The sequence below is a fragment of the Gymnogyps californianus genome, chromosome 10 (assembly GCF_018139145.2).
Source record: "Gymnogyps californianus isolate 813 chromosome 10, ASM1813914v2, whole genome shotgun sequence".
Taxonomy (NCBI): domain Eukaryota; kingdom Metazoa; phylum Chordata; class Aves; order Accipitriformes; family Cathartidae; genus Gymnogyps; species Gymnogyps californianus.
Genome location: NC_059480.1, coordinates 2287393 through 2313251, shown reverse-complemented (window position 1 = coordinate 2313251; position 25859 = coordinate 2287393). Strand labels below are relative to the sequence as shown.

Here is a 25859-nt window from a genome sequence, read left to right as displayed (position 1 = left end):
CTCACAGCTCATTTTTAGTACTGCCATGTTCTTACTGTGTTTTTCCTCACATTCAATTATTTCAGGCCCTCTGGTTTCCCCTGCTGGAGGCTATGATGTCCCCGCAGAAATTATCTGGTTCTTCACAGTGTCGATACTCCGAATGTAAGTATTTTGGCCTTTGTGACCCTAAATATTAATCAAAATCTGTGTGCTGTCTCTCCTCCTCTACTGAATGAATAGAAGAAAAGCAGTTTTGGTAGTCAATTCCTAAATTCGCTGCTCCTGCAGTAGATCTGAACTGCAGTGGCTGTAGGACTGAGCTCAGGTTGGGCGTTTGGTAGGCTGCAGCTGTCAGGCACTTTATTTAAGTCCTGAGTGGAAGAGGAACCCTACCACAGCCTCTGCTCATAAGCTGGTTCCATTGAGGATGGTCTCTATGAAAAAGCCAAGGCGCACAGCGCGTACAAAGGCTTTCTAGGTTCTAAGTAGGTTGCAGTCTGCACTTTGGGAACTTCTGACATACTACACTGTCATCCTCCATGCCTAGCCTTCTTTACGCTCGTCCCTGCACCTGTCTATTGTATATAAAATCAGTAGAACTTGAATACACCGGCTAAATTCTCTACTCCAGTTCTAGTGCCCTGAATCTGTTGTGGGTGTCAGCAGCACATCTTGAAAAGCCTCCCTTTACGGGATACTTAAGACAAGGTAAAAAGGGGCTTAGATACTTTGGTCTTGGGACAGAATAATGTCTTTTGGTCCAGCCCTGTGCTCCACAGGGATGGTAGTTGTGCGTGGTTAAGGATTGCAACATATTACAAGTAAGTGTGGTGGTGATCATGCTGTCTGTACTCCCTCTATTTATTTCCTTCCAGTGATTGTTAGCTATATCTGGACTCCTGGGGATAGATCAGTAACCCAAAACCATAAATCACCTCTTCCCTCAACTCATCTTTTCCTCTAAATTCAGGATTTCCCCTAGATTAACCATTTTTGGGAGCTAATGCCTGCAGAAAAGTAATCATCTGGAGTGATACCAGAAATGATGAGAGGAAAATACACTTGGATCCTGCATAACTATTTTGTTTTCATTCCTAATGTGCATACTTCCCAAACTGCTCTAACTAGCTAATTATCCCCACAAAGAAGCTGAATTGCTGGGTCCATGCATATCTCAATACTGGCTCTTTGGGGAACTGGGGATTGAGAAATGAGTTTCATGCAAAGGTTAATGCTAGGAAGTGTTAGAGTCTGTGGGACTGTAACATAGACAAGGCATCCAAATTGGTTTTTGGTAGCAGTAGGAAAAGTGAATGACAATGCTACAAAGTCAGTCTCAAAATGTGAACGTTTACTGTAGGTAGAGTGTGGGAGTGGAAGGGAAGGGCATCGTGATATCGAAAACTTTTAAATATACTTTCTGATACAAAAAGCTGCGTGTGCTTAGTGCAAAATGTGCAGAAGAAAAAATATAAAAACCATTTTCAAACTAGAAAACATGAACTAGAAATAAAACTCTCTTAATCTGAAAGATTGATCTCTCTTTACTCCTTGAATCCTAATGAACTGCTGGTGGCTTTTATGTTTGATATTTCAGCTTTGAAGAGTTTGACAATGCAAGTGCTGAACAACATGGCTGCATTTATCGCTCTTCCTTCAATCCTGCAGAGAATTCTACAGGTGAGTTCCTGAAGAGAAGCTGCTTTTACCAAGCTGTGCCACTCAGTTATTGGAAAGAGCAACTTCCAGGTCGTTAAAGATCAGATTAGCTAATTGTCTGGTTCAAAGTATTTCAGTAAAAGTTCAGTTGGTGAGATACAAGTTGGAAAAGCTGATAGAATGACCTGGCAGGCTTGACGCTCTGAGGAGACATGTGGGAACACATAGACCTGTGAGAAGATAATTGAGGTAATTTCTGCAAACCAAATAAAATATTATCTCAAAGGTTGCAATTACTTTGAACTGAAACTTAGCAGTTTTAGGGGCAAAGCCACTATGAATTTCTCAAAACTTGGAACTAAATTTGTTGAAAGCCATCTAGCTAAGGCTCTGGGATAGACGGTTGTGAAAACACTAAAGCAAAGTTTGTAGGCTTTGGAGAAAGAGATCAGGACTGGGCCATTTTGATTGACTGCAATGTGTTATTTTAGAGACGTTTGTTAGCGAGCAGCAAACATCTTGTAGAAGAGCTGATTTCAAAACAGGATCTTGGGTTGAGTGATTACAAGCGGATATGATTTGTTAATTTGCAAAATAGGCAAAAGATGAGGTTGGGATTTAATAGCAAACCTTGAGAAATGCAGAAAATGAATTAGAGAAATTCTCTGCATTGTGGAGTGGAATGACTGAAGGGTTGAGAAAGTGTTGAATTACTCTTCAGGGTTTCTATTCCAGATGAGAGAAGAAAATGTAGAAAAGAGCTTACAGGCTTCACAGGGTGAACACACGCTTCTAGCAACCTATTAGTTTGATCTGAATATTATGCACAATCTTGGATTTTGGAAAAAATCATAATTAAAGACAGTGAAAGATGTTGTAAAAGATTGGATAGAAAGCGTGATCAAATGTGGTTTTATCAAAGGTAGAAAGTGTCAAGCAAACTTAATGGCTCTTCAATAACTTATTTCGTCTAGTTTTAACTGGGGCATTAGATATAGTTTCCTATCGGGCTTTGTTTGATGTTTAATGCAGGCAGGAAATGATACAGAAGCTGTGAATGAATAAGTGGGGAGGCTGACAGGGAGGCTTTCCTGGGTTATGTTGAGAATTACCAGAACAGGGTGAGAGGCGAACCAGCGATCACTGTGAAGATAAGACAGCTGGGAGATATTACGGTGTGGAGGAAGATCCTCTTCTCCCTTGGAATGAATAGAAATTCTTGTTTGCAGTCTTCAGATATTTCATCCCATTTCTGTTCTTAGCAGAAATAGAAAAACCCTTTTCTAGAGGCTGGCATTCGTGTCCTGGAGGCAACAGATGAGTGAAGTGTATTTGTCAGTTGTACAGTGAAGTGGTTGGTGTGATGGCACTATCGCAAAGGATAACGGGATGCTTATGGTGCATCAGGTGAAGCACTTTTTACTAGGGACAGAAATGTGTAAGGCATTATTTAAAGCAGCATGTGCAACTCTGGTCACTGGGTTTGGAGGCAGGGGGAAATTGCTCCTGCTCATTCCATTTCCCTGGTCAGCCTTACAAATTCAGTCTGACCAAAGAGAGATTTTAAAAGGCAAATGTTTTTGTACAACTAGAGCAAAAAATGGGGAGAGACGATGACTTCTTAAAATGCATTCAGAGAGAAGGACTGCATTCCAGGTAATGAACATTTAGTATCAGAACTTCATAAAATAGGAGTAGTAATTGGTACCTTATAGCTCAGGAACAAGTATAGAGAAAATAGTGTCGTAAAACTCATTAGAAGATCCTATGGAAGGTGGTATTTATTTACAGAATCTCTAAATAAGTTGACTTTGCCTCTTAACACTCATTCTTTTATAGATTTCATTCACCCACTTGCACTCACGTATTTGCAAACACCTACGATATATGGGAATGAGTGATCTGACCTGGATCATTTGTGGGCAGCAGAGAGGGTGTCAGCCCCTCACTGCATCTCTGGGGTTCCTCTGATTGATGATGACAGCTTAGGTTTGGAGAGCTTAGTTAAGTCCTTTAGAAGTTGCTGGCTGTTATAAGGCAGATTTTTGCCTCTGAATCTCACTTAAGCTTCTGTAAATCATAGGCTGGATTGCTGCCCATTTTGTTTTCCCTTGTTTGGAACCTAGGTTTGAAATACATGTCTGTAGTCTGCTCTCCTGTTGGGCTAACAGAAAAATGGTGTGTGATATTCTGCAAACTTGCCATCCTCCTCCTGTTAGGACATGGGGTCTTCCGCTGTAACTTGTCTGTCCAGGGCTTTTATCAGCCTGCTGCCTGCAGTGCTTGGCACCCTCCTCAGCTTTGCAGCTGGGAACAGTGTCCTTTGTTACCAAGACAGACCATTCATTTAACCCTTTGTTCTTGTGCTTAAAAACACACATTTCCATTCACACTGTGTTCATACCAAGCTTTATTTCTGGATTTCTGGGATTGCATTGCTCTCAGTCACTTTTGCTTGTGTGTTTGTGGCTGTGTTGTATTGAACTATCGCTTCAGGGCTTGCACCGGATGCCTGTGGGAGGTCGTCTTTGGGTTTTATTTTGGTGCACAGCATGGCTCTTGGAAGAACGTTGCTTTGAATTCAGCTGGGAAGATAATGTTGGGAATGGTGATGAGTCTTACCATGTGGCCGTGTCTTTGGGTGCCCAGCTCAAATGTTCAGGGGTTCTGAACCCTTGCCATGTTTGGGATCAGGAAAAAAACTCCCCCTGTGTTAGACAGCAGGGAGCACTGGATTTTTTGCCTCCTTGTGTAGCGTGACCTGTCATCTGCTTCCTTGGATTATCTGGGAATGCCATTTAAGTGCCCTGCAGGGAAGAATAACATGGCATGCATACGTGGTGTTTCCCCAGAACACTCTGTCTCAACAGCTTTCTCAGCTAGAAGGATCTCTATTTTGTTAGCCCTGGGTGGGTATTCCTTTTGCAAAGCTGTGTAGTTGCTCTTTGAAGCCATGTAAAATTCTAAACCCTGGTGCCAAACCGTTCTGTCTTGGCCATGAGCGGTATGTAGGGCCTCGTTCAAAATGTTATTCGTGTGCCGCTTTAACTGTGACCATAAGTAAATTCTTAAATTTACTTAAATTTAAATTCTTCTTCTGGGCCCTAGGGAACATCCAGCCTTTCCCAAGCCCTCAAAATATTTCTGTGAAACCCACAGTTATGAGCGGTGCTTGTCTGAAAATGCCCTCAAAAGCTGATCCAACAGAGGTCAAGTCTTGGTGGTAGAGCGTAGATGCACTGGAGCTGCAGGTCTGGAAGGTAGAACAGCTGCCCAGGAATTAACTGGGGGATTTTTTGTAAGGTGGATGACATCAATAAACTGAGGTAGATTATCTTGCCTTTTCTGAAAAGGAATTAGAGTATTCCAATTTTAGTGGACTGTTTTTCTTCCTCTTCTGGGCTTAACTGCTTATAGATTATACCTTATGCAAATGTTAACTTTGCAGCCAAAATGCTTTGCTAAAGGGCACCTTGCAAAGGGCTATGACCAGACTCCACAGCTTTCACAGAAAACAGGTAGGCTCCTGGCATCTGCCTGTTACAGCATATTGACTCAACTTTATATAATTGAAGTTATATGAAATAATGGTTAATATATTTATGTTCTTGCTCATCCTTAATAATGTTGCAAAGTTATTTATTAAAAAGGAAGTCTGAAATAACCATATTAGGAGAGATACTAGAGGAATCCTCTTGAGCATTAAGAAAAATTCCATGTCATTAAGGATGTGAATGCTGTCTGAAGAGGGCTGAAAGGTTGAGTGTTAATTCCCTTACAAAGCTGTAATCCTTCATGAATGTTTTGTAAGTAGATGCAGCTGATGCCTCCTACAAAGTGGAGAACTGGAGAAGCCAGAAATTTAAAATCTATCTGTAGTAACCCCAAAGTGGAGGAAGGAAGGAATCTCTAAAATCTGTTACAGAGTGGAAGCAGAAAGATCCAAAAAGCCTTTGCTTGAATTTTTTCTGTCCCTGCTTGGGGCCCTGCCTGTTTTTTTTCCTTTCCAGTCCTGAAGGTCAACACTGGGATTAATTTATGTACGATAGTTGATCTGTCCTCTTGCAGATGGGACAAGCTGCAGGTGAATGCGTTTTCTGAGTTCATAGTGCATTTATTAGCACAGTTCTGTGAGTGCTGTTAGCAATGAAAGTGCTGTTTCCTGGAGCCGGGAAGAAATTGGAAATGGAGGAGACAGAACTGGCTGAAAGGCTGCGTGAGCACCTCTGGCTTGCATCTGGATACCTGCCAGCTTTTCCTGATCTGTTTGTTGGTAGCAGCTCTGGGCAGTGAGCTTGGCTTTGCCTTACCATGCTGAGCGTTGCCATGTCCCCAGGGAAATACCAGCCTGGAAACAGTAGCTGTGATCTGTTCCTGGCTTGGTGCAACTTACTGTTATTAATGTGCCATCCCGTACGGTGTATTTGGAGCGTGCATAAATTCCAAACTGAGACAAGTTTTATAAGGTGGAATTAATGAAACATATTCCTCCATAAAAGTGAGCCCACAAGGCTCTTGTGACTGTAAATTTTGCGGGGGCTGAAAATTGGAAGAAAGCATTATAACTTGCTGGAAACGTGAAATTACAGCTCTGGATTTCAGGCTCAAGGCAGGTAGGCAGCCGCAGCCCAGGCCCGTGAAGCACTGTCTTTAATGGCTGCTGGCAGGAAACGTGCATGAACTTCACTAGTTGTACTTGACTGCCAGGCTCGGTATAAGGCTTTGCTAGACCACATGGCTCCTCTTTGGAGAAAAGTCCATTCTCGTCCTACCTGCCATTTTTTTAGAGGTCATCAAGTGTGACTTGCGAAAAACTGAGCAACTGAAAGTTGGCCCTCAGACTCAATGTTCCTCCTCTGCAAAGCTGTAGGTGGCTCTTTTATTCCTCTCTCTTCATATCTCCTCTTCCTCCTCTTATCTCCTCTTCCTCCTCTATCCAGACAAGAAACAAGTTGCTTTGAAAGTCTCCACTTGCAGCTTGGGAAGTTTGAGTTGCTATACGTAAATGGTTGCACATCCGTACAGTTTGAGAGTTACCTGTTTGAGTTTCCTTGGCCATATACTTGAGTGCTTTAGAAAAGTACCTGGTGGACACAAAAATAACTTGCTCTGTTATGGATCATGTACATGCTGCGTTGGAAGTCATGAGTTCCCTGTTGCCCTCCATAATTCATGTGGTGACTCAGTGTAGCGTACTTTCCATGCTGTTGCTTTTAAATTATGCATGCAGAAAGAAAACTTAGTGTTGTTTGAGGCTGTACTGTTCACCTAGTAAAAAAGTAGCCTCTGCAGCATGTCGAGCTCTTCTGTATATTCCAAATCTACAGCTGGTTTTGACTCAAGTGCTATTACTCAGTGCTGTTTTTATTTAGGCTGCCTGTCACATTTCCTCTGAAGACTGTTGTTCAAAAACTGCCTGACTTGCTTTCTATAGCTGTTTTGGTGATCTCTCTGGGTATCTTGCAGAGTAACTTCCATGCTACTTTAGTTGTCTTTGTCAGCTTGCTTTTTCACTCTTGATTCTCCTTTCTCTCTCTCTCTCTCTCTCAGTCCCAGCATGGAATCAGCCTTGCTCCTACTCCTCTTCTCATTGATCTCATCCAGAGCTTGTTCATCTAGCCCCTTCTGTTCCTGTTTCCACTGTTTCTCCATCATTTTTCTACTCTCTAGGTTAGTTTCCTTTTCACATCTTGCCAGTCTATTTTTCTATCTATTTTTGCCAATGTCTCATCCATTCCTCCAGGCAGCTTCTCTCAGCTTCCAGCAGGCTTCCCCCCCCGTATCCTTCCACTGCCTCCCAGCAGGGCAAAATGCTTTTTTTCCAGGTCCAATTCAATGACTGTCTGTCAGTCTCGGGGATTTGTGTGTAACACAAAGACGATTTCCCCTGATCCTCTTTTGAGGCATTCCTGAACAGACTTGTTCTGATTGTAGGTACGTGTGTGCCTCGCTGGTGCCAGTTTGGGGTGGGGAGGGCACAGCCTTGTTCTTTTGCAGATCAGACTGTCTGGGCCACAGAGACAGAACTGAAGCTGGGCTGCACGGTGTGGGTCACATCACTGCAGTAGTCAGTAGTAAGTAGATCCTGCTACTAACCCGACTCCTCTTCCTTGCTTCCCATTTATGCGAAAGACACAAAGACTGGCTGGATCCCAGCCGGTTAGCCAACGTCTTGCAGGGCATCTTTAGCGAAACGTCACTGTGTTGTGTTCTAGTCTGATCTTGTTGCTGCTGCAAAGACAAGTTGGAGGAAGTTGTGTTCCTGGCATGCGCGTGTTGGAAGTGGTGCCATATTGCACGTCGGTGGGGGACAGGGCACCTCTGCAACTGCACGGAGAGATCTTTCGGGGTCAGTTTTGCCCAGCAGACACTAGTGCTGGTGGCTGCTAGCGCTTGTGGCTGCTAGGAGCTGTCGGCAAACTCTCACCACGCTGATTTTTGGGCAGAGGTATGGGCAGCGCGCCCATGAGCAGGACCCTTGCTCTCTTGCTGTGCAACAGGGCCCGGCAGGAGGGAAGGGCGTTGCAGAAGTCTCTCCCCTCTTCCAGTGCTTTGCCCATCTCTGCCTGTTTGAGAGGCTGTGCGCTGTCACAGAGAGCAGCTCCCAAAGGGCTCCTTGCTAAGCTTACCCCAGAACAGGGAGATGCATCCTAGACCAGGGTTCCTGTCCTGCACTGAGCAATGCTTCAGAGGATTGCCAGGGTGGCTGTGGAGGAGAAGGGGATGTTTGGTTTGGAGCAGGCCTAAGGAAGGTGGTTGAGATGCACTAGGGCAATGGCTTGTACCACAACCTTTCACTTGTGCTGCTGGGACATGGAAATAAAGCTACTCAGGGCACATGGAAATCATCCCTGCAGCAACAGAAGAGCCCCAGGCCCCTGTTCCCTAGATGTTCTATAGTCTGGGATGTGAGACCAGGATTGCCCCGGATTCCTGCACACTGATGTGCAGCTGCACAGCCCACTGGGTCTGTGCTCTTTCAACCTGCAGCTGCGGGAGTGTTAAATGAGCTTGGGGGTGACCTGTGGATGCACAGAGACTCAGGAGTGAATTACCCTCTGACCCAGGCGAGAGCGCGCTGGCAGCGTGGGGCCCGGAGCCCTGCAGGCAGCCCAGGAGCTCGCTGACCAGCAGACACCCGTAGCAGTTGGTGTCAAGCGGCAGCACGGACAGAGTTGATACCTCCTGTGTCACTGCAGGGTGTTTTCTGCTGTTTTCTTCGATATTCCTCAAATGCATTCTCCAGTCAGCTCCTGCATCTCCTGAATGAAGTTTCCAAGGTCACATCTGAAGTCTTTTGACCCAAGCACAGTAATTAGTATTGATGTTGTCATCTACTCAGTTTTGTTAATTACCAATTTTTCCATCAATACATAGGATTATTCTGCTGTCCTTGTGCACGTACAGCATCTGGAAATCTGGAGTCATAACTTCCGTTTGTGATGCCAATCTGGAGGAAGAAGAATGGTTAAAAAAAAAGTCAGAATGGTCATATCCTGTGAGTCAACTGCAGCTTTTCATTTCTTCATACAGGATCCAGTTTATGGAAAAGGGAAACTTGGAGAAATTCAAGGACTTGTCCTGGGAATGCTGGACACTTTTAACTATGAACAAGTAAGTTGCATGCATTTCTGTTCTGTCCGCTGCTGTATACAGGGATTACTTTTAGCTATCTAGCCTACTACTCTCTATCATTTGCTGTTTCTCTTTGCAGAGCACAGTAAATGGACATGCAAGTGATTTATATTTTTGTGATTGGGGAAGGGGAATGAGTTTGTATTGCTCACAGACAGATTGCAAGTGAAGGGACTGACAGGTACATGGTGAACATCTCTGTAGTTCAGTTTTGTGTTAAATGTACTGGAAGGATAAACATCTGCTTTGTTCCAGCCCATTCTGCAGTTAGGGATTCAAAGGCACAAAACCAGTATGTTTTGTCTTTTTATGCAGTTTTAAATAAGAGCTTTTTAAATTAGGCTGTTTTGCCACTTCCCAATGGTAATGCTGCACTTCCTTTGTCACCTGATGAGATTTCACCTTTCTCTCTCTCCTGCCTTTCTCTGTCCAGTCTCAAATCCCAGGCAGTCTCCAAACTGCAACAGTTTTCTAAAACTCCTTTTCCCCAAAACAGAATGCATAGTCTCCCTCCAAACTCACCCTCCCTCGTTCTGCCTACCATATGGCACTACCATCCTAGCTACTGCTCAGGCCTCCATGCAGCAGCATCCAATTTAAAAATAAAATGGGAAATAGCTTTACTGTAGAAGGCTGAACATAAAGAGCCATTATCTCTGTTTGGGTTCTTGGTAAAGGTCTGCTCTGAGCAGCACAAGTCCTCTGTCATTGCCTGGCAGTTTTCTGGTACAGGCTGCATGTCACATCTGGACTAGGCCGGATGCGAACCACTGGTGCAACCTCTGCCGCCTTTTGTGAGTTGCTGCTACAATGCAGGGATAGATCACGGACCAGAGCACCTATGCCTGATACCTGTTGTTGCTGAAAGAAGTACTGACTGCTAAAAACTAAGGGTATTTTGCTTTTGGCTCTTCAGAAATGGAAATCTCAGTTGGGAAGAACTAGCAGATGAGAAGTTCAGTGGGGTTTTTTGTATTTTAATTGCGACAGTGCATTTGGGCTTTGATTTTTTTATCAGTATATTTCTCCTCAAATGGGGGATGTAAGCAGTAGCTTACCAGGTTTAGGGGAAAAAAAGGGGGGTCTGGTATGGAAGATGACAAAATGAGCCTACCATGTCTCTTCTAATGCTCTTTGACAAAAATCAATGAAGGACTTATCTATTTAAGAGTGGAAAGGTATTGCCTCCATTAACGTGTGATGAAAGGATAAGTATTTTGAGGGCAGTGGCTAGAAAACATATAAAGAGAAGCAATTTTGTTGGGTTGGTTTTGCTCTTAGTAATCTGCTAAGCTGCTTGTTATGAAGAATTGATCAGTATGGAGTTTCTGCAGTCTGGAGATGACAAAATGACCTAGTTATTCTGTATATTGTCTTCCACACAGACCCTTTTAGAGACAACTACGAATCTTTTAAACCATGATCTCCACTGGTCCCTGTGTAACCTAAGAGCTTCTGTCACTAGAGGGCTTACCCCAAAGCAGGATTACTGCTGCATTTGTCTACAGCAGTACAAAAGAAGGCAAGAAACTGCTGATGAAATCATTGTTTTCAGGTAAAGTTAAGGGGTAGGGTCACAGCTGTGATCATGTTAGTAGTTTTAAAAGGGGAAGAAAAAAAAAGAAAAGAAAAAAGCTACGGGTCTTTGACTTGCACAAGTAATCATATGTATTCCCGTGAACATGTATCCCCGCTCCTTTGCACTGTAAAAGGGCTGGCTAATCAAACCCATCAGAGCCAGTCGTCTTTGCATGCAGCCAGCTCTGTCTCGGCTGGAAAGAATTGCCTTACAATTCTGTGAGAGCTGTTCAGTAAACTGTCAGTTTATCTGTCATCTCTCCCAGCAATGCAGTTTGTGCAATTGCAGCACTGGGTTCATTTGCCTGTATTTGTACATCTCAGATCTACTGCAGCCCTGACTATGTCCTCTCTTGGCATCTCCGATATTCCTGTCTGTGACCAGGTGGCTGTAAAATAAGACAAGATCACTATTACCTTAGTATTATGATCTGTAGCTGTATCAACAAATGGGCATCTACTGTAACTTTTGCAAGTCTAGCAATACTACAGGAGGGTGTGGAGTTACAAAGGGAGTGTGTACACTGCTGACCTGTATTTACAGATAAGTAGCCTTGTTTTCCATTGACCAGTGATTTCCCCTGCAAAGTGTAGAGCTGTCAGGCTGCCTTACCCTGCTTTCAAGCACCTAGCAGAATTCTTCTCTTTACAGCTGTGGCCACTTGTACCATTCACTGTGTCTGCTGAGTAAAGAGTGTGGGACAGTAACTAAAGGCCTGATGAGGTGGATGTGCTATAAATGTAACTCAAGTAACAAGGGAGGAAAACTGAGCGAGAACTTCTCAGAGCTAAAAAAAGGAAGTGGAGGAGCATCTCTGGCACAGGTAAGGTTTGTGAGGCGGTTTCTCTTCAAGTAAACTCCGAGGAGTGCTTATAGACTTCATCACTTTGTCTGTCTTTGCTTCCAGACAAGCCCATGATCAGTAACTGTCAAACAGTATCAGCAGCTAACTAGTCACGTGGATGAATGTCATTTTGTTTTGGCGTGTGTGTACAGAGCTGTGGAAGGTAATGGAAATGCGTTCATCCAGAAGGTCTGGGAACTGCTAGCTAGTGTGAGGGGAAGCTGGATGCTTGCAGCTGATTGCCTGCTAGATGCATCCACTGCTTTGTCATGTTTGTGAGAGCCTGGGATGGGCCACTGGGGACAGTTCCTTCCAAACTATTTTTAGGTGTGTTTCACATAAAACTTGCTGGCATGTTCCTTGTGGCTGGATCGTGGAGCCTCCGTTCTACCTTCCTAACACATAACCTGGCTCTGGGTAAAAGATCTGGAATTGATTTGACTCGCTAAGTGCTTGCACAATGTTTTAAGAAGCTTGCGTGTAAACAAGACCGATGCAGCTGGATTTTGGGGTGAGAACAGATAATGAGTTTGTATTTATTGTCAGTATTTGTGTGCCAGAAGTTTCACTGTCCCTAATTCAAACAGAAGTCCAGTCTCAATATGCATGCTTCTGTCTTTTCCCTGGCATAGCACTGTGGATTGTAAGCAAAAATGGCAGGTAGCTTGTTGGGATGTCTTTTAGGGATATTGCAGCGTGGGGAGCTGAACCCCACTGCCCCGTGTTCCAGTGGAGGCGGTCACTTATGAGGGTTTGTTCCTAAATGCCTCAAGGTACTTTGTGCATTTGTCACCGCACAGATGCATGTGAAGCAATGTTTTTCCACTTCTGAAACCAAAGTACTTGAAGTACGTTTTTATAGTAGTACTTTAGTTTTCTTCTAGCAGATTACTTCAATTTCTGCCAAATCAATTCCGATCAAAAGATAGCTAACAGCATTAGTCAACTTCCATCAGCTTCTGTATTAACAAAAAAAGAAGCTTCCTGCTTGAAGGGAGACTTGGGGGGAAAGTAATCTCTGAGGAACGTACGGAGCACAATTGCAATCTTTGCAGTCAAATTCTGTTAGTTTCTTATATGCTGACAGGAAGAAAAGCTTTCCCAGGAGACTGTAAATTGACTGTGGTCCAAACGGTCTGCTTACAAATGCTCGTCATTTTGTGTACCGTCCTGCTACAGTGAAATACGGATACTGGCTCTAAAGTTAGGCAGATACAGCAGCCCCATATTTTACCCTCTACACTTCTGCTCCAGAGGAATGTGTGCAAATGGGTGTGACAGACCAGATGTAACTTTAAAAACTAAAGGCAAAATTAAGTACTAAAACTACCTTTCATCATTAAAGTGCCTGATGTTTTATACCAATGCCTTATAACTTGGTTATCACTGGCTTTCTCATGGGCTAGTCAGTCAGAGAACCCCTGTGTCTCCCCTTTAATACCAGTCCGGACATCCCCCGTAGCAGAATGAAGCGGAAAATGCTCCAGATGACATGGGAATGATCGGGGCAGGGAGGAGAAGATGCTTCCCTTTATTTAACTGATCCGTCTGTAAAAGTGAGGGGCTGGCTGGGACTCAGGGCTTAAAGGGAGACGTGGAGAGACTGGATGGGGAAGAAAAGGGGTTACAGCACGGATCATCTAGCGCTAGCTAGAAAATGTCCGTGCCAGACCATCTGAGAGTGCTGGATGCTTCCCTGCTGTCTGTCATGTGCTCTTGGCAGAGAAGCCCATCGCTTCCTGCTCCGCACACAGCCGGCCCAGCAGGGCTTGGCTCTGGCTCATCAGAGCCTGAGCACTGCTTCCAGCCCCCCCACCTCCTCCTCCTGATGTCCCAGATCCTCTCCAAGTTTGTGATGTTCCTCATATATTTAAATTATAATATTTAACTGTTGTACTCGCATGTGATTAAACTGTTGCGCCGTCAGATCTTTAAAAAGCTGAATATATTTAGACTTGGCAAAAGACTGTAAAATCTCTAGCTTCTCCAGGAAGTTTGTTTGCTTAACAATTGCTGCTCAGTAGTGTTAATTAACCCTGTGAGGTAACGATTCATCTGGCCAGGCAGTAGTCCAAGCTACAGAACAGACTTTTTCTTCTGGGGGAAGTGCTGGGAAATGTGAAGTGGAGGAGATGGATATGCATATTGCCTGGCTCCACTGGAGCCAAAAGCAGAAGGGCGAGGAGGGTTACCTGGAGCGCAGAGTGCTTGCTGGAGGCAGGCTGGTGCACGCCGGTACGGCAGGGTTTGGTCTTGTGCAGCCTCAAGTAAATTTAAGCAGAGAATAAAGCATGAAAACAGCTAAGCTCCCCATGCTTGTTTTGACGTGACGCTGGTCTCTGCAGAATTGAGGTCTGTTTGAAAGGTGCATTTTCTACAGTAGCCTGGTGGATGATGCACGATGCTGGAGAGAGGAGGTGCGGGTAAGCAAAGGGACTGAAGGAAAGGGGAGACTTGCAGGGCTCCCCCCGCCCCGAGCCACGTTCATGTGTTCCCAGATAGCAGCGGTCACTGGTCTCTGGTGCCACCCCAGGCGCCGAAGGGATCTATTCCTGTTCGTCACAAGGTTTGTTCAGCACCTTTTGGTGCTGCAATTCTCTGGTGAAGGGCTTCTCTGCATTCCCTCTTAACTCTGCTGACACCGGGCAGACCCAGAGGTCTGTGTTGGGCAAGCTGCTCTTCCTTCCACAGCTGGTGTTTCCGCAAAAAATGAACAGGAAATCCCAGAGGGAGGTTACGCTAACGCAGTTGCGCTTCCAGCCCTGCCTTCCCCAGACCCTGGACAGCCAGCTCCGAAGCTTCTGGGACATTTTGCATATAGATCTGGGGGGAGGGTATTTCTTTGCAACCACTTTGAAGTCCCTGGAAGCTTAGTCCGTCTCTTGGCAAAATCTAATGTGGTTGTTTGTTTTTTGTTTTTTTTTTTCCATAGTGAAATCTTCAGTTTAGGTATTTATTTTCTTAGCAAGCCTTGAATTAGGAATGGATTCATACTGAGAAATGCCACTGAGCATCTGGAGTGCATTTCATAGTACCAGTTCTGCTCTGCTGAAACAAAGACTGTCAGTTTGAATTTTGCAATGTTGTTGAGATTTCTATGTGAAACGACAGCCCAACAGACAGTGTTTTCTCTGTCCCTGCTTTGCATGCATGACTTCTGTAGCAATTGCCTTGAAATTGGAGGACGTGGAGAGATGCCACAAGCCAGCACTGAACCGTTATTGAATCTGGTGATAGCACTTCTTTAAATGGAGCCTTGCTGTGATGAGGGCTTGAGACATTCTGCCCCAGCCAAGGGGGATACTGAGAGAAGGGCAAAGGGGCTTTTCCTCTGGTTTTGCTACCAAAAGTTTGTGCTTTCTGTATTATCCCTTAAACCTTGCTGTCTTCCCGAGGGTAATCTTCCGGGTCTAAACTGATCATCTTTCTTGTCCTCCTTACCTTAATATCGTACCATAAATCAGTGTTAAAGGAAGTGAAAGCTTGTGTGTTTGTGGTGTGTTTTTAATCAGATTTAAAACTTGCAGTGCTTTTTTGTGTTGTGGTGTTTGAAGTTAACTGAGGCATATTAGGTGAAAGCACAGTAGGTGGGCTTCTGCCTAAATGTGTAAGTGAAATAATCCTGATATCTTAGTCATTGATCTCCAAAACTAATTTGCCCCGTTTCAGTGAGCTAGTTTGTGTTTTCCATTTATTCTGCCAGCCTGCGTACTAGGGATCAGGGAGAGGAACACAGTCCTGGCTCTTGGGCCATAAGCTCTGCGGAAAATGCCATGAACCCCTAAGCTGACATGCTGTGGTTATTCCATGTTTGAGAATGTCCCTGAGTTCTAAGGGCATCATTGTTAGAGCTGTCCAGGTGGCAAATATGTTTTATTCAGGAGTTTAATCCTGTCAAGTCACGCCAGGACGGACAATGAATGTGATCCGTAGTTAATCCAGTTTGTCAGACGCTACCTTTGAGCTCTGTTCTGCAGCCTGCCACCAGCGTCTGTCTTTGTGACACAGCCTTCCATCCAACCCGGAGCTTCTTGATCAACTTCCACCTATGAAGTGTTGGTACCATACTGTATCACTTAACTCAGATGTTAAATGTCCCTCTGCGGCATGTCTGTGTGCTTTCTATTGGGTAAGAATGAAGGTTTAGGACATATTTTTTCAATACTTATTTTAGAGCTAGACAAATGTTACATGACCTCTGTCAATCAGTAGACAGAGCCAGTTTTACTGTTTTCAGTGTAATGGTGACCATCAGTTATTAGCTTGACTCCCAGCAATATCAAAATTTTCCAAGGGCTTTACAACTTTGAAAATATCCAGGCGTGATTTCCTCCCCCCCCAAATGACACCAAGCAGATAATTAGCATTTTATACAGTTACAAGATTGTGCATTCTCCTCCATAGAGAATATTCCCACATACGTATTAACTGAGAAAATGCCCAGTCCTTTAGCCTTGGAGTTGGCTTTGGTGGTCGATTCCTTAACTTCTTCAACAATGTGCAGGAAATCCATGTGAGGAAGGAACTAGAGACACTTTGTACCATTGGCTTCTCATCAGCAGAGCATCTGTGTTTTAAGATTTCTTGTAATGTATTGGAAACAAAAGTGATTTAGTAAGAATAAAACCAAGTGCAGGAGCCTTAACTAGCAGGTAGAGGAGGACTGGCACTAAAGCTAAAACTGAAAATAAAATACAAATTTAAAAAGACTGATTTCAAAACCATAATTATCCTTTAGCAGCTTTTAAATAAAAATTGCCTCTTTTCTTGGACTTTTCATACTGGGGGGGTGAGTTTGTTTTGTTGGGTTTGTTTGTTTGTTTGGGGGGTGGGTTTTTTTTGTTTTTGTTTGTTTGTTTTAGAAAATCAGACTGAATTGTAATTGTTTCCTCTGGCCTTCATATATAGCAATCTGTAGCCCGGCAGAAGTTTCCTTTTACTGCCTACAATCCAAAGTCTTGCTCTCTGGGACCCGTGAGAGGCTAACAGGAAGCAGAGACAGCTGACTTGCAAACTGCCTAAAGCGAACACCAGTGAGACTGGCTGCCCTGTGCTCCTAGGATCCCCGGGGGAAGTGGTGTGTCCTGGTTAAGAGAAGAGATGGCAAAATTTCAGTGGGTAATCTTTGCTTTGCTTTACATCTCAATTTCAAAGAAACTATTCCTACGGTTTGATGAAAACTTCCTCCCTTTTAATAAAACATTTCATATCTAGGAGGATCTGTAGAACACTCATTTAAATACGGTGACAGATGCTGGGCTGTTGCAACCTGTTGATAATCCCACAAACTGCAGCAGTCCCTGTTGCCAATAGTTATGTGTAGTTTAGCACAGTGCTTGACAGCCATATATCTGTTCTCCAAGGAACCGGCACAGCTCGTTACATACATCTTCGCTGTGAAATTGCAAGCTTTCAGTCTGTCTTTGCAGATCTGCCTTGGAGCACAGGCAGGAAAGAAAGCGTGTGAGTTTCCATCTGCTAGGAGAGGCTGCTTTTCCAGACCCGGCGCAGGCTGGAGAGTCCGTGTGCTGCACTGCCGGTAACCTTTGCCTGTGGTGCTGTGCTTGCTGCTGCTGCTGGAGGGGGCGACTGCTGCTCCCCTCCGTGGTTTGTACTCATTCCAAGCTGAGAAATAACCTAAAGGCCAAAGGGTTAAGCAGGGTGCAGATGACTCCTTTCTTCTGATGTTCCTCTGAAGGAGGGGAGCAAAACAAATAGAAGCTGAGGTTTTGGTTCAGTTTGTAGTCCCCATATGGGAGGGTATGAGAGGGAATTGCGGCTGGTTCAGTGGTGTTTGCTGTAGCCGAGGGTGTCACTGGCTGTTTTGGAGGGCGGCTTTCAGAAATGCAGGTGGCAGATGAGCATCTGTCTCTTGTAAATCCCTTAAATAGAAAGCTGCAGTTTCCTCCTGCCTCCCTCCCCACTCCTTTTACCCTCATGTTGCACAATGAAAACAGTGTGTTTTGTTGGTTTATGTGTGAATTGAGCATAGACAGGCTTGGGCAGCTGCAGCTGAGCTCCCAGGACCAGAGGTCTTAAGCACATTGTAAACTTTCCTCTTAAAGAGCAGTAACAGATTGCTGCACGAGTGTCTGGAGCTACGAAGGGGACAGATAGCAGAGGCGTCCGCTTGGGTTTTCTGTAAGGTTTGGGGTCACGTTATCAATAAGCCTCTGGCAGGAGGGGTCACTAATCCTTCTTACACCAGGTAGGACTTCTTCCTTCTTCATGTCTTTACCTTCCCTTTCTCTCCCCAAACTCCTGCCACTGAGAGAACACTGCACCTCTTGAGTCTTCTGTGGTTGGCTCCTGTGGGATGCTGCTTAACAGCCTCTTAGCTCATGTTTAGAAAAGGAATTATTTTCCTTCATGCATGACGCTTCTGTCCTCTTGGGTTCAGGCACTGAACTGAGATCGGCCTGAGCACAGGCCTGTTGTGCATCATCTTTATGTAATGTTTAATCCATGTGCTGCCATGCTTCCCTCGAAGCCTGCTACGTTATAAATAAATATCTCATCTGCTGGGCCACAGTGTCCAGTGAGGATGTATGTTTTTCGTGTTTAATTAATCCTGAACAGTGTTATTGCTCCTTTGGCTGAAGGCATCAGCGGAAGTCCAAGGGAATAGTCCAACACTGCCTGGTGTAAGCACGAGCTGCTTAACAGACCAGCTAGCAGAGGGAGAATGGAGGTATGCCAATGTGTTTCTAGATATTTAATACAGACAGTTCTCCTTACTCCTCTCTCGTCAGTCACTGCAGTATCTCACGTTGCAGCAGCAGTGAGTCCATTAGAGCACAAATAAGCCTGTCCCCTCCCGTGCCTTGAGGGGGAGGTTTGCTCCTTAAGTTCAGCTAAGTTCAACTGGAAATGAGAGACATCTGCCTTTCCCATTCTGCTCCTGAAGAGATCAGAGGACAGAGCTGTAGCGCAGACCTGTGTGACAGATTGCTTCTGCTGCAGCAGTGCTGAGGGAAGGCTGCTCTGCGATGGGCTTTGAGTCAGTGCTTCTGTTTACTTCCAGACAGCAGGTCCTGGTTTGCCTGCCACTGCCAGCCCCAGCGGTACCGGCTGCCGCCGCATCCAAACAGGAGCGGGCAGGGCCTGGCCTGCTGCCAGGGGTTTCGCTCCCCTGTGCGCTCGCAGAGGTGAGCGGTGAAACACTGTGGAGGCTGGTCCTGAAGCAGCACGTTCTCCTGCCGTAGCGCAGCTACAGCGGCTCGGGGACTTCCTCCCAGCAAAGGTTTGCCCACTTGCCGCATTGCCCAGAGTGACTCGCAAGAAGACTCTGTTTCCAGCTCCGCAGTGATCGGCCGGTCTGCGTCTGTCCCGTAGCAGTGGTGCATTGCTCTGCAGTAGCTCTGCAGAGGTCTGCAGCAGCACGCTTTTGTTCTACGAGGGATGTCCTGAGGCTTTTCTGAAGTTCATTAACAATTTTGTAATGTTAGTGTCATTCTAGTGACTTTGGGTCAGAGCAGCTGCCTGCCTTGCTCTCTTTTTGGTTGATTGTTCCAGGTTCCTGGGAGTACCATGAAAACAGCAGGTCCTTATCCTGCGGAAGAGAGTATATTTACTTAGTTCTACATTAATTGGCTCAGCTCTCATTAAAAAACTCAATTTGGGTACCTTTTTGTGAGGCTACTTGAGCCATGGTGAAATAAGTGTCCAGCTGCAGAGGAGGAATGGCAGAAGGTGGACTCGGTGTCCATTGCCTGTGGATTCGCCTCTGTAAATGAGGGAGGTGGGTGTTGCTTTTGTTCCTAGGAATCCCGAAACCTTCCCCAGGACTTCTGGCTGCATCTGCCCTGTGTTACGGAGCAGGCCCCTGGGGTAATGTGGTGCTCTGATGCTCTAATCGATGTAGCGATATCTTTTGTGGAAGGTATGGCTCCGAGAGGCAGCACTTAGATGGATCTCTTGGCGTGACTATTAACGGTGCCTCTGCTTACAACTGCTGCATGATCTGCTTTGCTTAGGCACTAGCTGATGATAGATTTTGTAGCTGTTAAATTAAAGATAATTGCAGGCTTAGGAGGGCTGTGTGGTGACTACCAGAGGGGGGTGGAATATGCGCAAGCAAAATGTGCAACGGAGATTAGCATTATAGTGGTGGGATCTATGAGAACTGTAAAACAAAAAGGAATCTTCCTTCTCCTTGCTGGCCCAGATCCTCAAGGGGATAAATTGCATCTCTTGGGTTCTGCGTCTTGTCTGAGGCCTTTCCGAAGGGGCGTAAGGATTTGGCTGGAAGTGGCTTGGAGGTGCTGAACCGCTCCATACTGATCTAGACAATAACGAGCTGGCTGGCCCTGCGGTAGCACTGGAGGCTGAAGCTGTGTTGCGGGGTGAGCGAGTGAGCTGAGTGGATTCCACTAATGCCCGAGTGCTGATGCTGGACTCCGAGAGCCTCCCTGTAGCTCTTGAATGAAAACATGCCTTTAGTGACACGGTTAAAAAAGGAAAAGGCCTGACAGCAGTTGTTTCCATGACAACAGAAAGAATTGCTTGCAATATTTCAGCTCATCAGCCTGGAGAACAGTCTGATTGATAGTTACATACGCGTGGTAGAGAGATAGCAGAAGAGGGGAGGCCAATTATATTGCATTTTCCTTGTCCTTGAATGCCTGCGGCCACAGCAACTGTGGAGGGCAGTTTTTTTCTTGCTTTTTGTTGTTTTTTTTCCAAGTGAGAATGACCTGCGTGTCCCTTGGAAGCGCCTGTACAACCTGCCAGCTGCGGATATGTGACCCTCACTGTCATAGGCTCTCTGGTTCAAAGCCTATGCCGTGTGTGCAGGGAATATGGACATTTGGCTCCTTGATTGGTGATTAGCGAATAGTTATTTACAATATAAAGAATATCTTGGAGGGGGAAGGAAGTGAGTTTGAGCACATGCTTCCAGCATAAGCGATCTGCGCTCGGGACATTCCTCTCTTCTCAGACTGCCTGATGCACATCTCAAAGGCAAGATGCACATAGCTTCAGGAGAGTAACGGAATGATTTAGGCTTCAGGAAACCCGTGGTGGGTTCAGTGCATCTTCCCCCAGAGCACTCCTGGGCTTGCCAGCTCTGAGCCATCTCTGGGACATTCACATGATGAAGGGGTGGGTGGGCAGATTCTGTGCTTAGCTCAGAGCTGAGTAGGAAGGGGAGCATGTGATGGAGGAGCTGCCAGAAGAGAGGGACAGGTAAAGGTGCTGTGGGAGAGCATGAGAAGACAAACCCGAGGGTCTGGGTAGAGTGTTTCCAGATCAAGAGTTCTGCTGAGGTCTGGGGACAATGTGGCTCTCAGGTGGAGCAGAAGGCCCTGCCAGTGCAGGGTGGTGGGCTGCTGCTGGGAGGGAGCATTGTGTCACCTGGGGAAGCCAAGGCTGGTGCCAGCGCTGGTGCTCTGCGTGGTGGTGTACCTGTCTCCCCCGCAGCGTCTGTGCTCTGGGTTTTGTCCACAGTAACTTTCTTTCAAGGCGGCTCACTTTAGTTGATTTGCATTGCACAGTTGCCAGCAGGATTTCCATTTTTCCTTGGGTGGTGATTAAAAATTGAGTCAAAGACTAGGATGGTGTGATCTCTGGCAAAATGTTGTTCCCTCTGCCCCCAGACCTTACCCATTGCAGACCGCAGCTCATCGTCCGCTTTGAGCAGGGCTGCTCAGAAGGAGCCTTGTCCAAGAGGTCCTTGGCTCTGCCCGGGACATAGGGTGCTTCTCCTGGGCCGTGAGACAGAGCTGTAATGCAGACTGCAGCCCCCCCAAGGCAGCAGCAGCTACAAGCTGTACCTTCAGCCTGGATGGCAGCGTACCCCAGGCTTAGGATAATTATCAGTGTGCTTTCTAGGGTGTTTGCCAAGTCTTGCTGGCTCTTGTGAAGAGCTGACGGCGAGCTCTTCCAGAGAAGCTTGGGAGCCAGCGTGCCGTGCCCCACACAGCACCGTGTCGCTGCAGCACACGCTTATTTCCCCAAATAGGACTGGGAGTCATCTTCACAGAGCTTTTGAATGTGCTCTTTAAACACACCATAAAGCATGAGAAGTACAACGCAAGCTGGATGTTGCAGCGAACGTGCTGCAACCCCAAAGGAGAATGCCTGCCCTGGGAGAAGGGCCTTGCTGCTGGTAGGAGCCTGTACGTGCAGAGAGGAGCATGCTTGTGCCTGACCGGGAACGGTCCCGACTCCAGGTGACCCTGCCTGACTCCAGAGGAGCAGTGAAGCCCCCTCTGCCCTCGTGGGGCCAGGAGTTCAGCCTTAATTCCACAGTTGATTACACTCCTTGAAGGCAGTGATACTAGTTCTTCATGTTGGGCTTCGTCCATTGCCAAAGAGTTTAAAGTAAGTGCAACTTCAGTCAGTACCCACTGGTAGGACTGTAGCATTTTGGGTTAGTAGCCCTTGGGAAATGTATTTTGGGGAAAATATTTGAGAATGAACATTGAATGTTCCCTTAAAAATAGATCCCCAGAGACAACAGATGCCAGATTGCTGCTCATGAGGGAGGCTGTTCTCCCGGGCTCCTGTTGTAGTTTTTTGATGATGCTTTTGCTTTGGAATATGAGCAGAAACATTCAAAATAGAAACATTGTGATGTGATAAAATGGAACAAACCTACAAGAATCTGTGATGCTCTGTCATCCCTCCTTGGGATATGTAAATGATGCCTTTTAAAGCAGTTTGAGTATGTATGCAGCCCTCCTTGCGTTAATGCTCTTGTTGCAGGCTGTCGTCCCTCTATTTGCAATTCTGTTTGCCCTCACCTGCAACTCTGTAACTGCCCCGGCGCTGCCGGGGGGACACTTACCCTCGTACCCAAGTGCTCGTACCCAGCAAACGCTGAGACTGCTGGCAGTGCCACGATGTCTGTCGTGTCTGGTTTCTCAGGGGACATGGCTGCTGCTGGTGTGTGAGTCACCTTGCCTTCCCCCCCTGCCCCTTTTCACCCCTCATTTCCTAGCTTTTAGTCTGTAACATCCTACTAGGGGAAAAAACGGACCTTAGGAGAGATGCCATTAGCAGCTAAGTCATTGGCACAGTGATCATTCCCTATAACAGCCACATGCAATCTGTGCCCGATCACAGCACGCTGCAGTCGGCGCTGTGTCGGGACCCAGTAGGGAGGCTGAGCGGGGCCGGGGAAGACTATCGGGAGATGATGAGAAAGGACTGGGGGGAGCTGGTGCTGCCTGGGGAAGAGCCCAGGAGAGGCTGCTCATCCGCAGAGACCCATTACTTCTCTTCCCAGCTGGCTGCGGGGGAGTGTTCCCATCCCTTTTCTTTCTTTTTCTGCCTCTTTTTTTTTTTTTCTTCCTCTTCTAACAGTACTGTTAGTCTGTCTGCCATCAGCTATAGATACCAACAATAAGCCGTTGTGGATGTAAGGGTATCTCTGTCCTTTGTGCAATAATAGGATTTCACACACACCCCCCCCCCCCCCCCCAAAACTGAAGTGCACACAGTGGTTTCAAGCCAGAGGAAAGATGGCTAAAAAAGCCCCCCGAACAGGCTGTGGACTGGCTGCTCCAGGCCCAAGGACAGGAGCAGGGATGAGTTTCTGTGTATACGAACTTGACATCTTGTTGTGTGTTGTTTCTGTAACCTTCTCACTCTCTTTATCAGATAAGTTCAGAGTCTGTGTTGGATCCTCAGCAAATCCAGGCTTTTGACCAACTCTGCCGACTCAACCGAGGAACCTCCAGAGTACGTACCACCTGTTTTCCTCTCGGTTTTAAATTGGTGAAGGGTATTTTGCATGTTGTCAAGCCAGATACTAGCACTGGCAGCGTGGGCTTTGGCTTTTCTCTTGGGTTTCGTTTAGTGCTGGCAATTTACTGGGTGTAGAGCTGGCTGTTTCACATCACAAGGCAGCCACGCTGCCTCCGACAGAGCTGGGGAATTCGCTGGCAGTGAAACCATGGAAATGCCTCTGGCTTTGGGGCTGGGCCTGAGACGTGTCCATGGCGTGAGGTTTCTCAGATTCTTTTTAGATTTGCAAACAACCTCCCCTCCAGACACTGTGCGGCTCCTGTGATCGCACAGAAGGCTCCCTTCTCCTGCCCCCTGTGCTGTCCCAAGGAGAGCGCAGCTCCCTCCGTCCCCTGCATTTTCCTTGTGCCTCCTGCCTGTTTTGGCTGCAGTTGTTGGCACTTTCAGCTCTTTCTGGGATTGTTTTTCAATTATGTAATTTTAAAACAACCTACAGACACCTGGAAAGTTGTTTAGTTCAGAACTGTTGTCCTGCACTCAGCTCTAGAGGGTCACTACATACCATATGTACCCTTTTCTTTACATGTGTTAAGGTTTTTCTAATTGCTGCAGGAAAAAGGTGAGGCCCCCCATGAGCGCTTTGTCTTTCTGCACCTTGGACGAGTGCTTCTAGGTGGTCTGCCCAGGCCACCGGACAGTGCTCTGTCTGGGTTTTGTCCTGCAGCTAGCTCTCCTGACGGAACTGTCTCGCGGCCACAGCGGTGAAAAGCACGGGCTGCTCAGCGTTTCCCACAGTGACCCGGCCACCAGCAGTGTCTTCCAGAACGAGAATTCCAGCTCCATCTGGCCCCCCCTCCGCTGGCTGAAGACTAGCGCTCCTGCCTCCAGCCCCGGCTGCGGCAAGGCCACGGTTGGTTTCAGGTCTTGGTGCTGGGAAGCCTTTCCACCACAACACTGGACTTTCTCCCCTCCGCCGCCTTTCCCAGAACCCTCTGTGCTGCGTCGAGTCTTGCTGGGCGCTGGTGGGTTTGTAGGAGCGGGTGATCTCCCAGCTCTGCTGCCGCCTCTCACTAAACCGAGGCAGCCATGGGGCAGCGGGGCTGGAAGCTGTGAACTCTGGGGGCAAAACCAGGCGTGCCGACGCACCGCGCAGCACTGGGGCTACCTGTGCTGACCCGCGGGCTCATGGCAGCGGCGGTAACTTTGCCAAATAACTGAGTCAGCTCCACTCCACAGGAGGAGTGCGGTCTGTGCTGTGCCCAGAGCCCATGTTTCACGGTGCTGTGTTGTTTTCGTGGATGGGTACCATACCTGAGTTTTAATTGTAGTACGAGTAAAAGCAGTCATTTTGCCAAGGCTGTCTCATGGCAGCAGCCGTGGGGTCTGAGGGCACAGAACAGGCAAACCTGGAAAAGGCTGAACAATGCAGAAAATGATTTGTGTGTGAGCAACCTAACCTGCGCACGGTGTGTTCCTACAAACTTCCATTAAAAAGGCCCTTGGTTGAACTTTCCTGTGCGAGCTGTGCACACGGGGAGCGGGTACGAGGGCTGCTGGTCTGGCAGTGCTGCCGGCTGCTGCTTTCTTAGTACAATTGCCGCTGAGCTCTGGTAGAGAAAGACGCGTCTTGTCAGTGCGGGTGAAGCACAAACCTTCCCTCCCACCTTGTTGTGCCTATGTTGGGGGGGCGGGGGAGTGTGTGTGTGTGCGCACGCGTGCGTGTGTGTAAAAAGGTGCTGCAGGCCCTTGCGGGCTGCAAGGGGGAGAGGATCAGTGTGATGGGCGCTGGTGGTCAGAAAGGTTTGTCACTACTAAGCTCAACCCACTGTTTTGCAATACCAAACTGGGCAGCGTCCCTTCCCAGCGGCACCTTTATCACTCTACTCACACGGTTGCAACCTAATAGCAGTGGTGTTTCTATACTGTCACCTCTGGCTTGTGAAACACGCTCCACATCCTGCCCTAGCAATCTGTGTTATCGGTCTGGTGATTATTATCTCGCCTCTTCCCCCTGTTCATTTTGTCACTAGCACTTGGGTGTTTTGGGGTACCATACCCTCAGGGTCCCAGCCACTCCCAGGAAGAACACAGCACCAGGCGGGTGTTGCTCTCCACGCACACAGAACTAATGCACAGAGCCGGCAGCTGGTCCGTGCAGAGCTCACGCTGAATGGAATACAGGAATACGGGGCAGCGCTGCTGCCTCCAAGGCACACAAAAGCGCCCGCTGTTGTGCAGAGCCCACCTGGCTGGGGAGCAGTGCCAGCGCCGTGCACCCGGGGGTCCGGCGTGCCCAGTGTGCTCACCTTCTCCCCGCTAGCGTTAAGAACTACAAAATGGTGCCCCAGACTGATGCTTCCAGCCTGCAGCCACATGGGAACCTGGTCAGAGGTAAGTCAAGGGGCTACAGCCAGCCACATTCTGCCAGACATCAGCCTGGCCTTGCAGCTCTTTTCCCCGCTGTCC

General features: G+C 46.9%; 1 protein-coding gene across 1 annotated transcript in view; it reads left to right on the top strand.

The window, feature by feature from the left end:
* Window positions 1-24266, top strand: part of VPS8 (VPS8 subunit of CORVET complex) — a 53513-nt gene extending 29247 nt beyond the window's left edge. The window contains 9 exon segments of the mRNA XM_050902487.1: window positions 66-127; window positions 747-766; window positions 1580-1662; window positions 9175-9255; window positions 10662-10831; window positions 11507-11678; window positions 23307-23387; window positions 24118-24220; window positions 24223-24266. Coding sequence (XP_050758444.1) covers window positions 66-127; window positions 747-766; window positions 1580-1662; window positions 9175-9255; window positions 10662-10831; window positions 11507-11678; window positions 23307-23387; window positions 24118-24220; window positions 24223-24266 — 816 coding nt within the window.
* Window positions 24267-25859: the final 1593 nt, after the last annotated feature.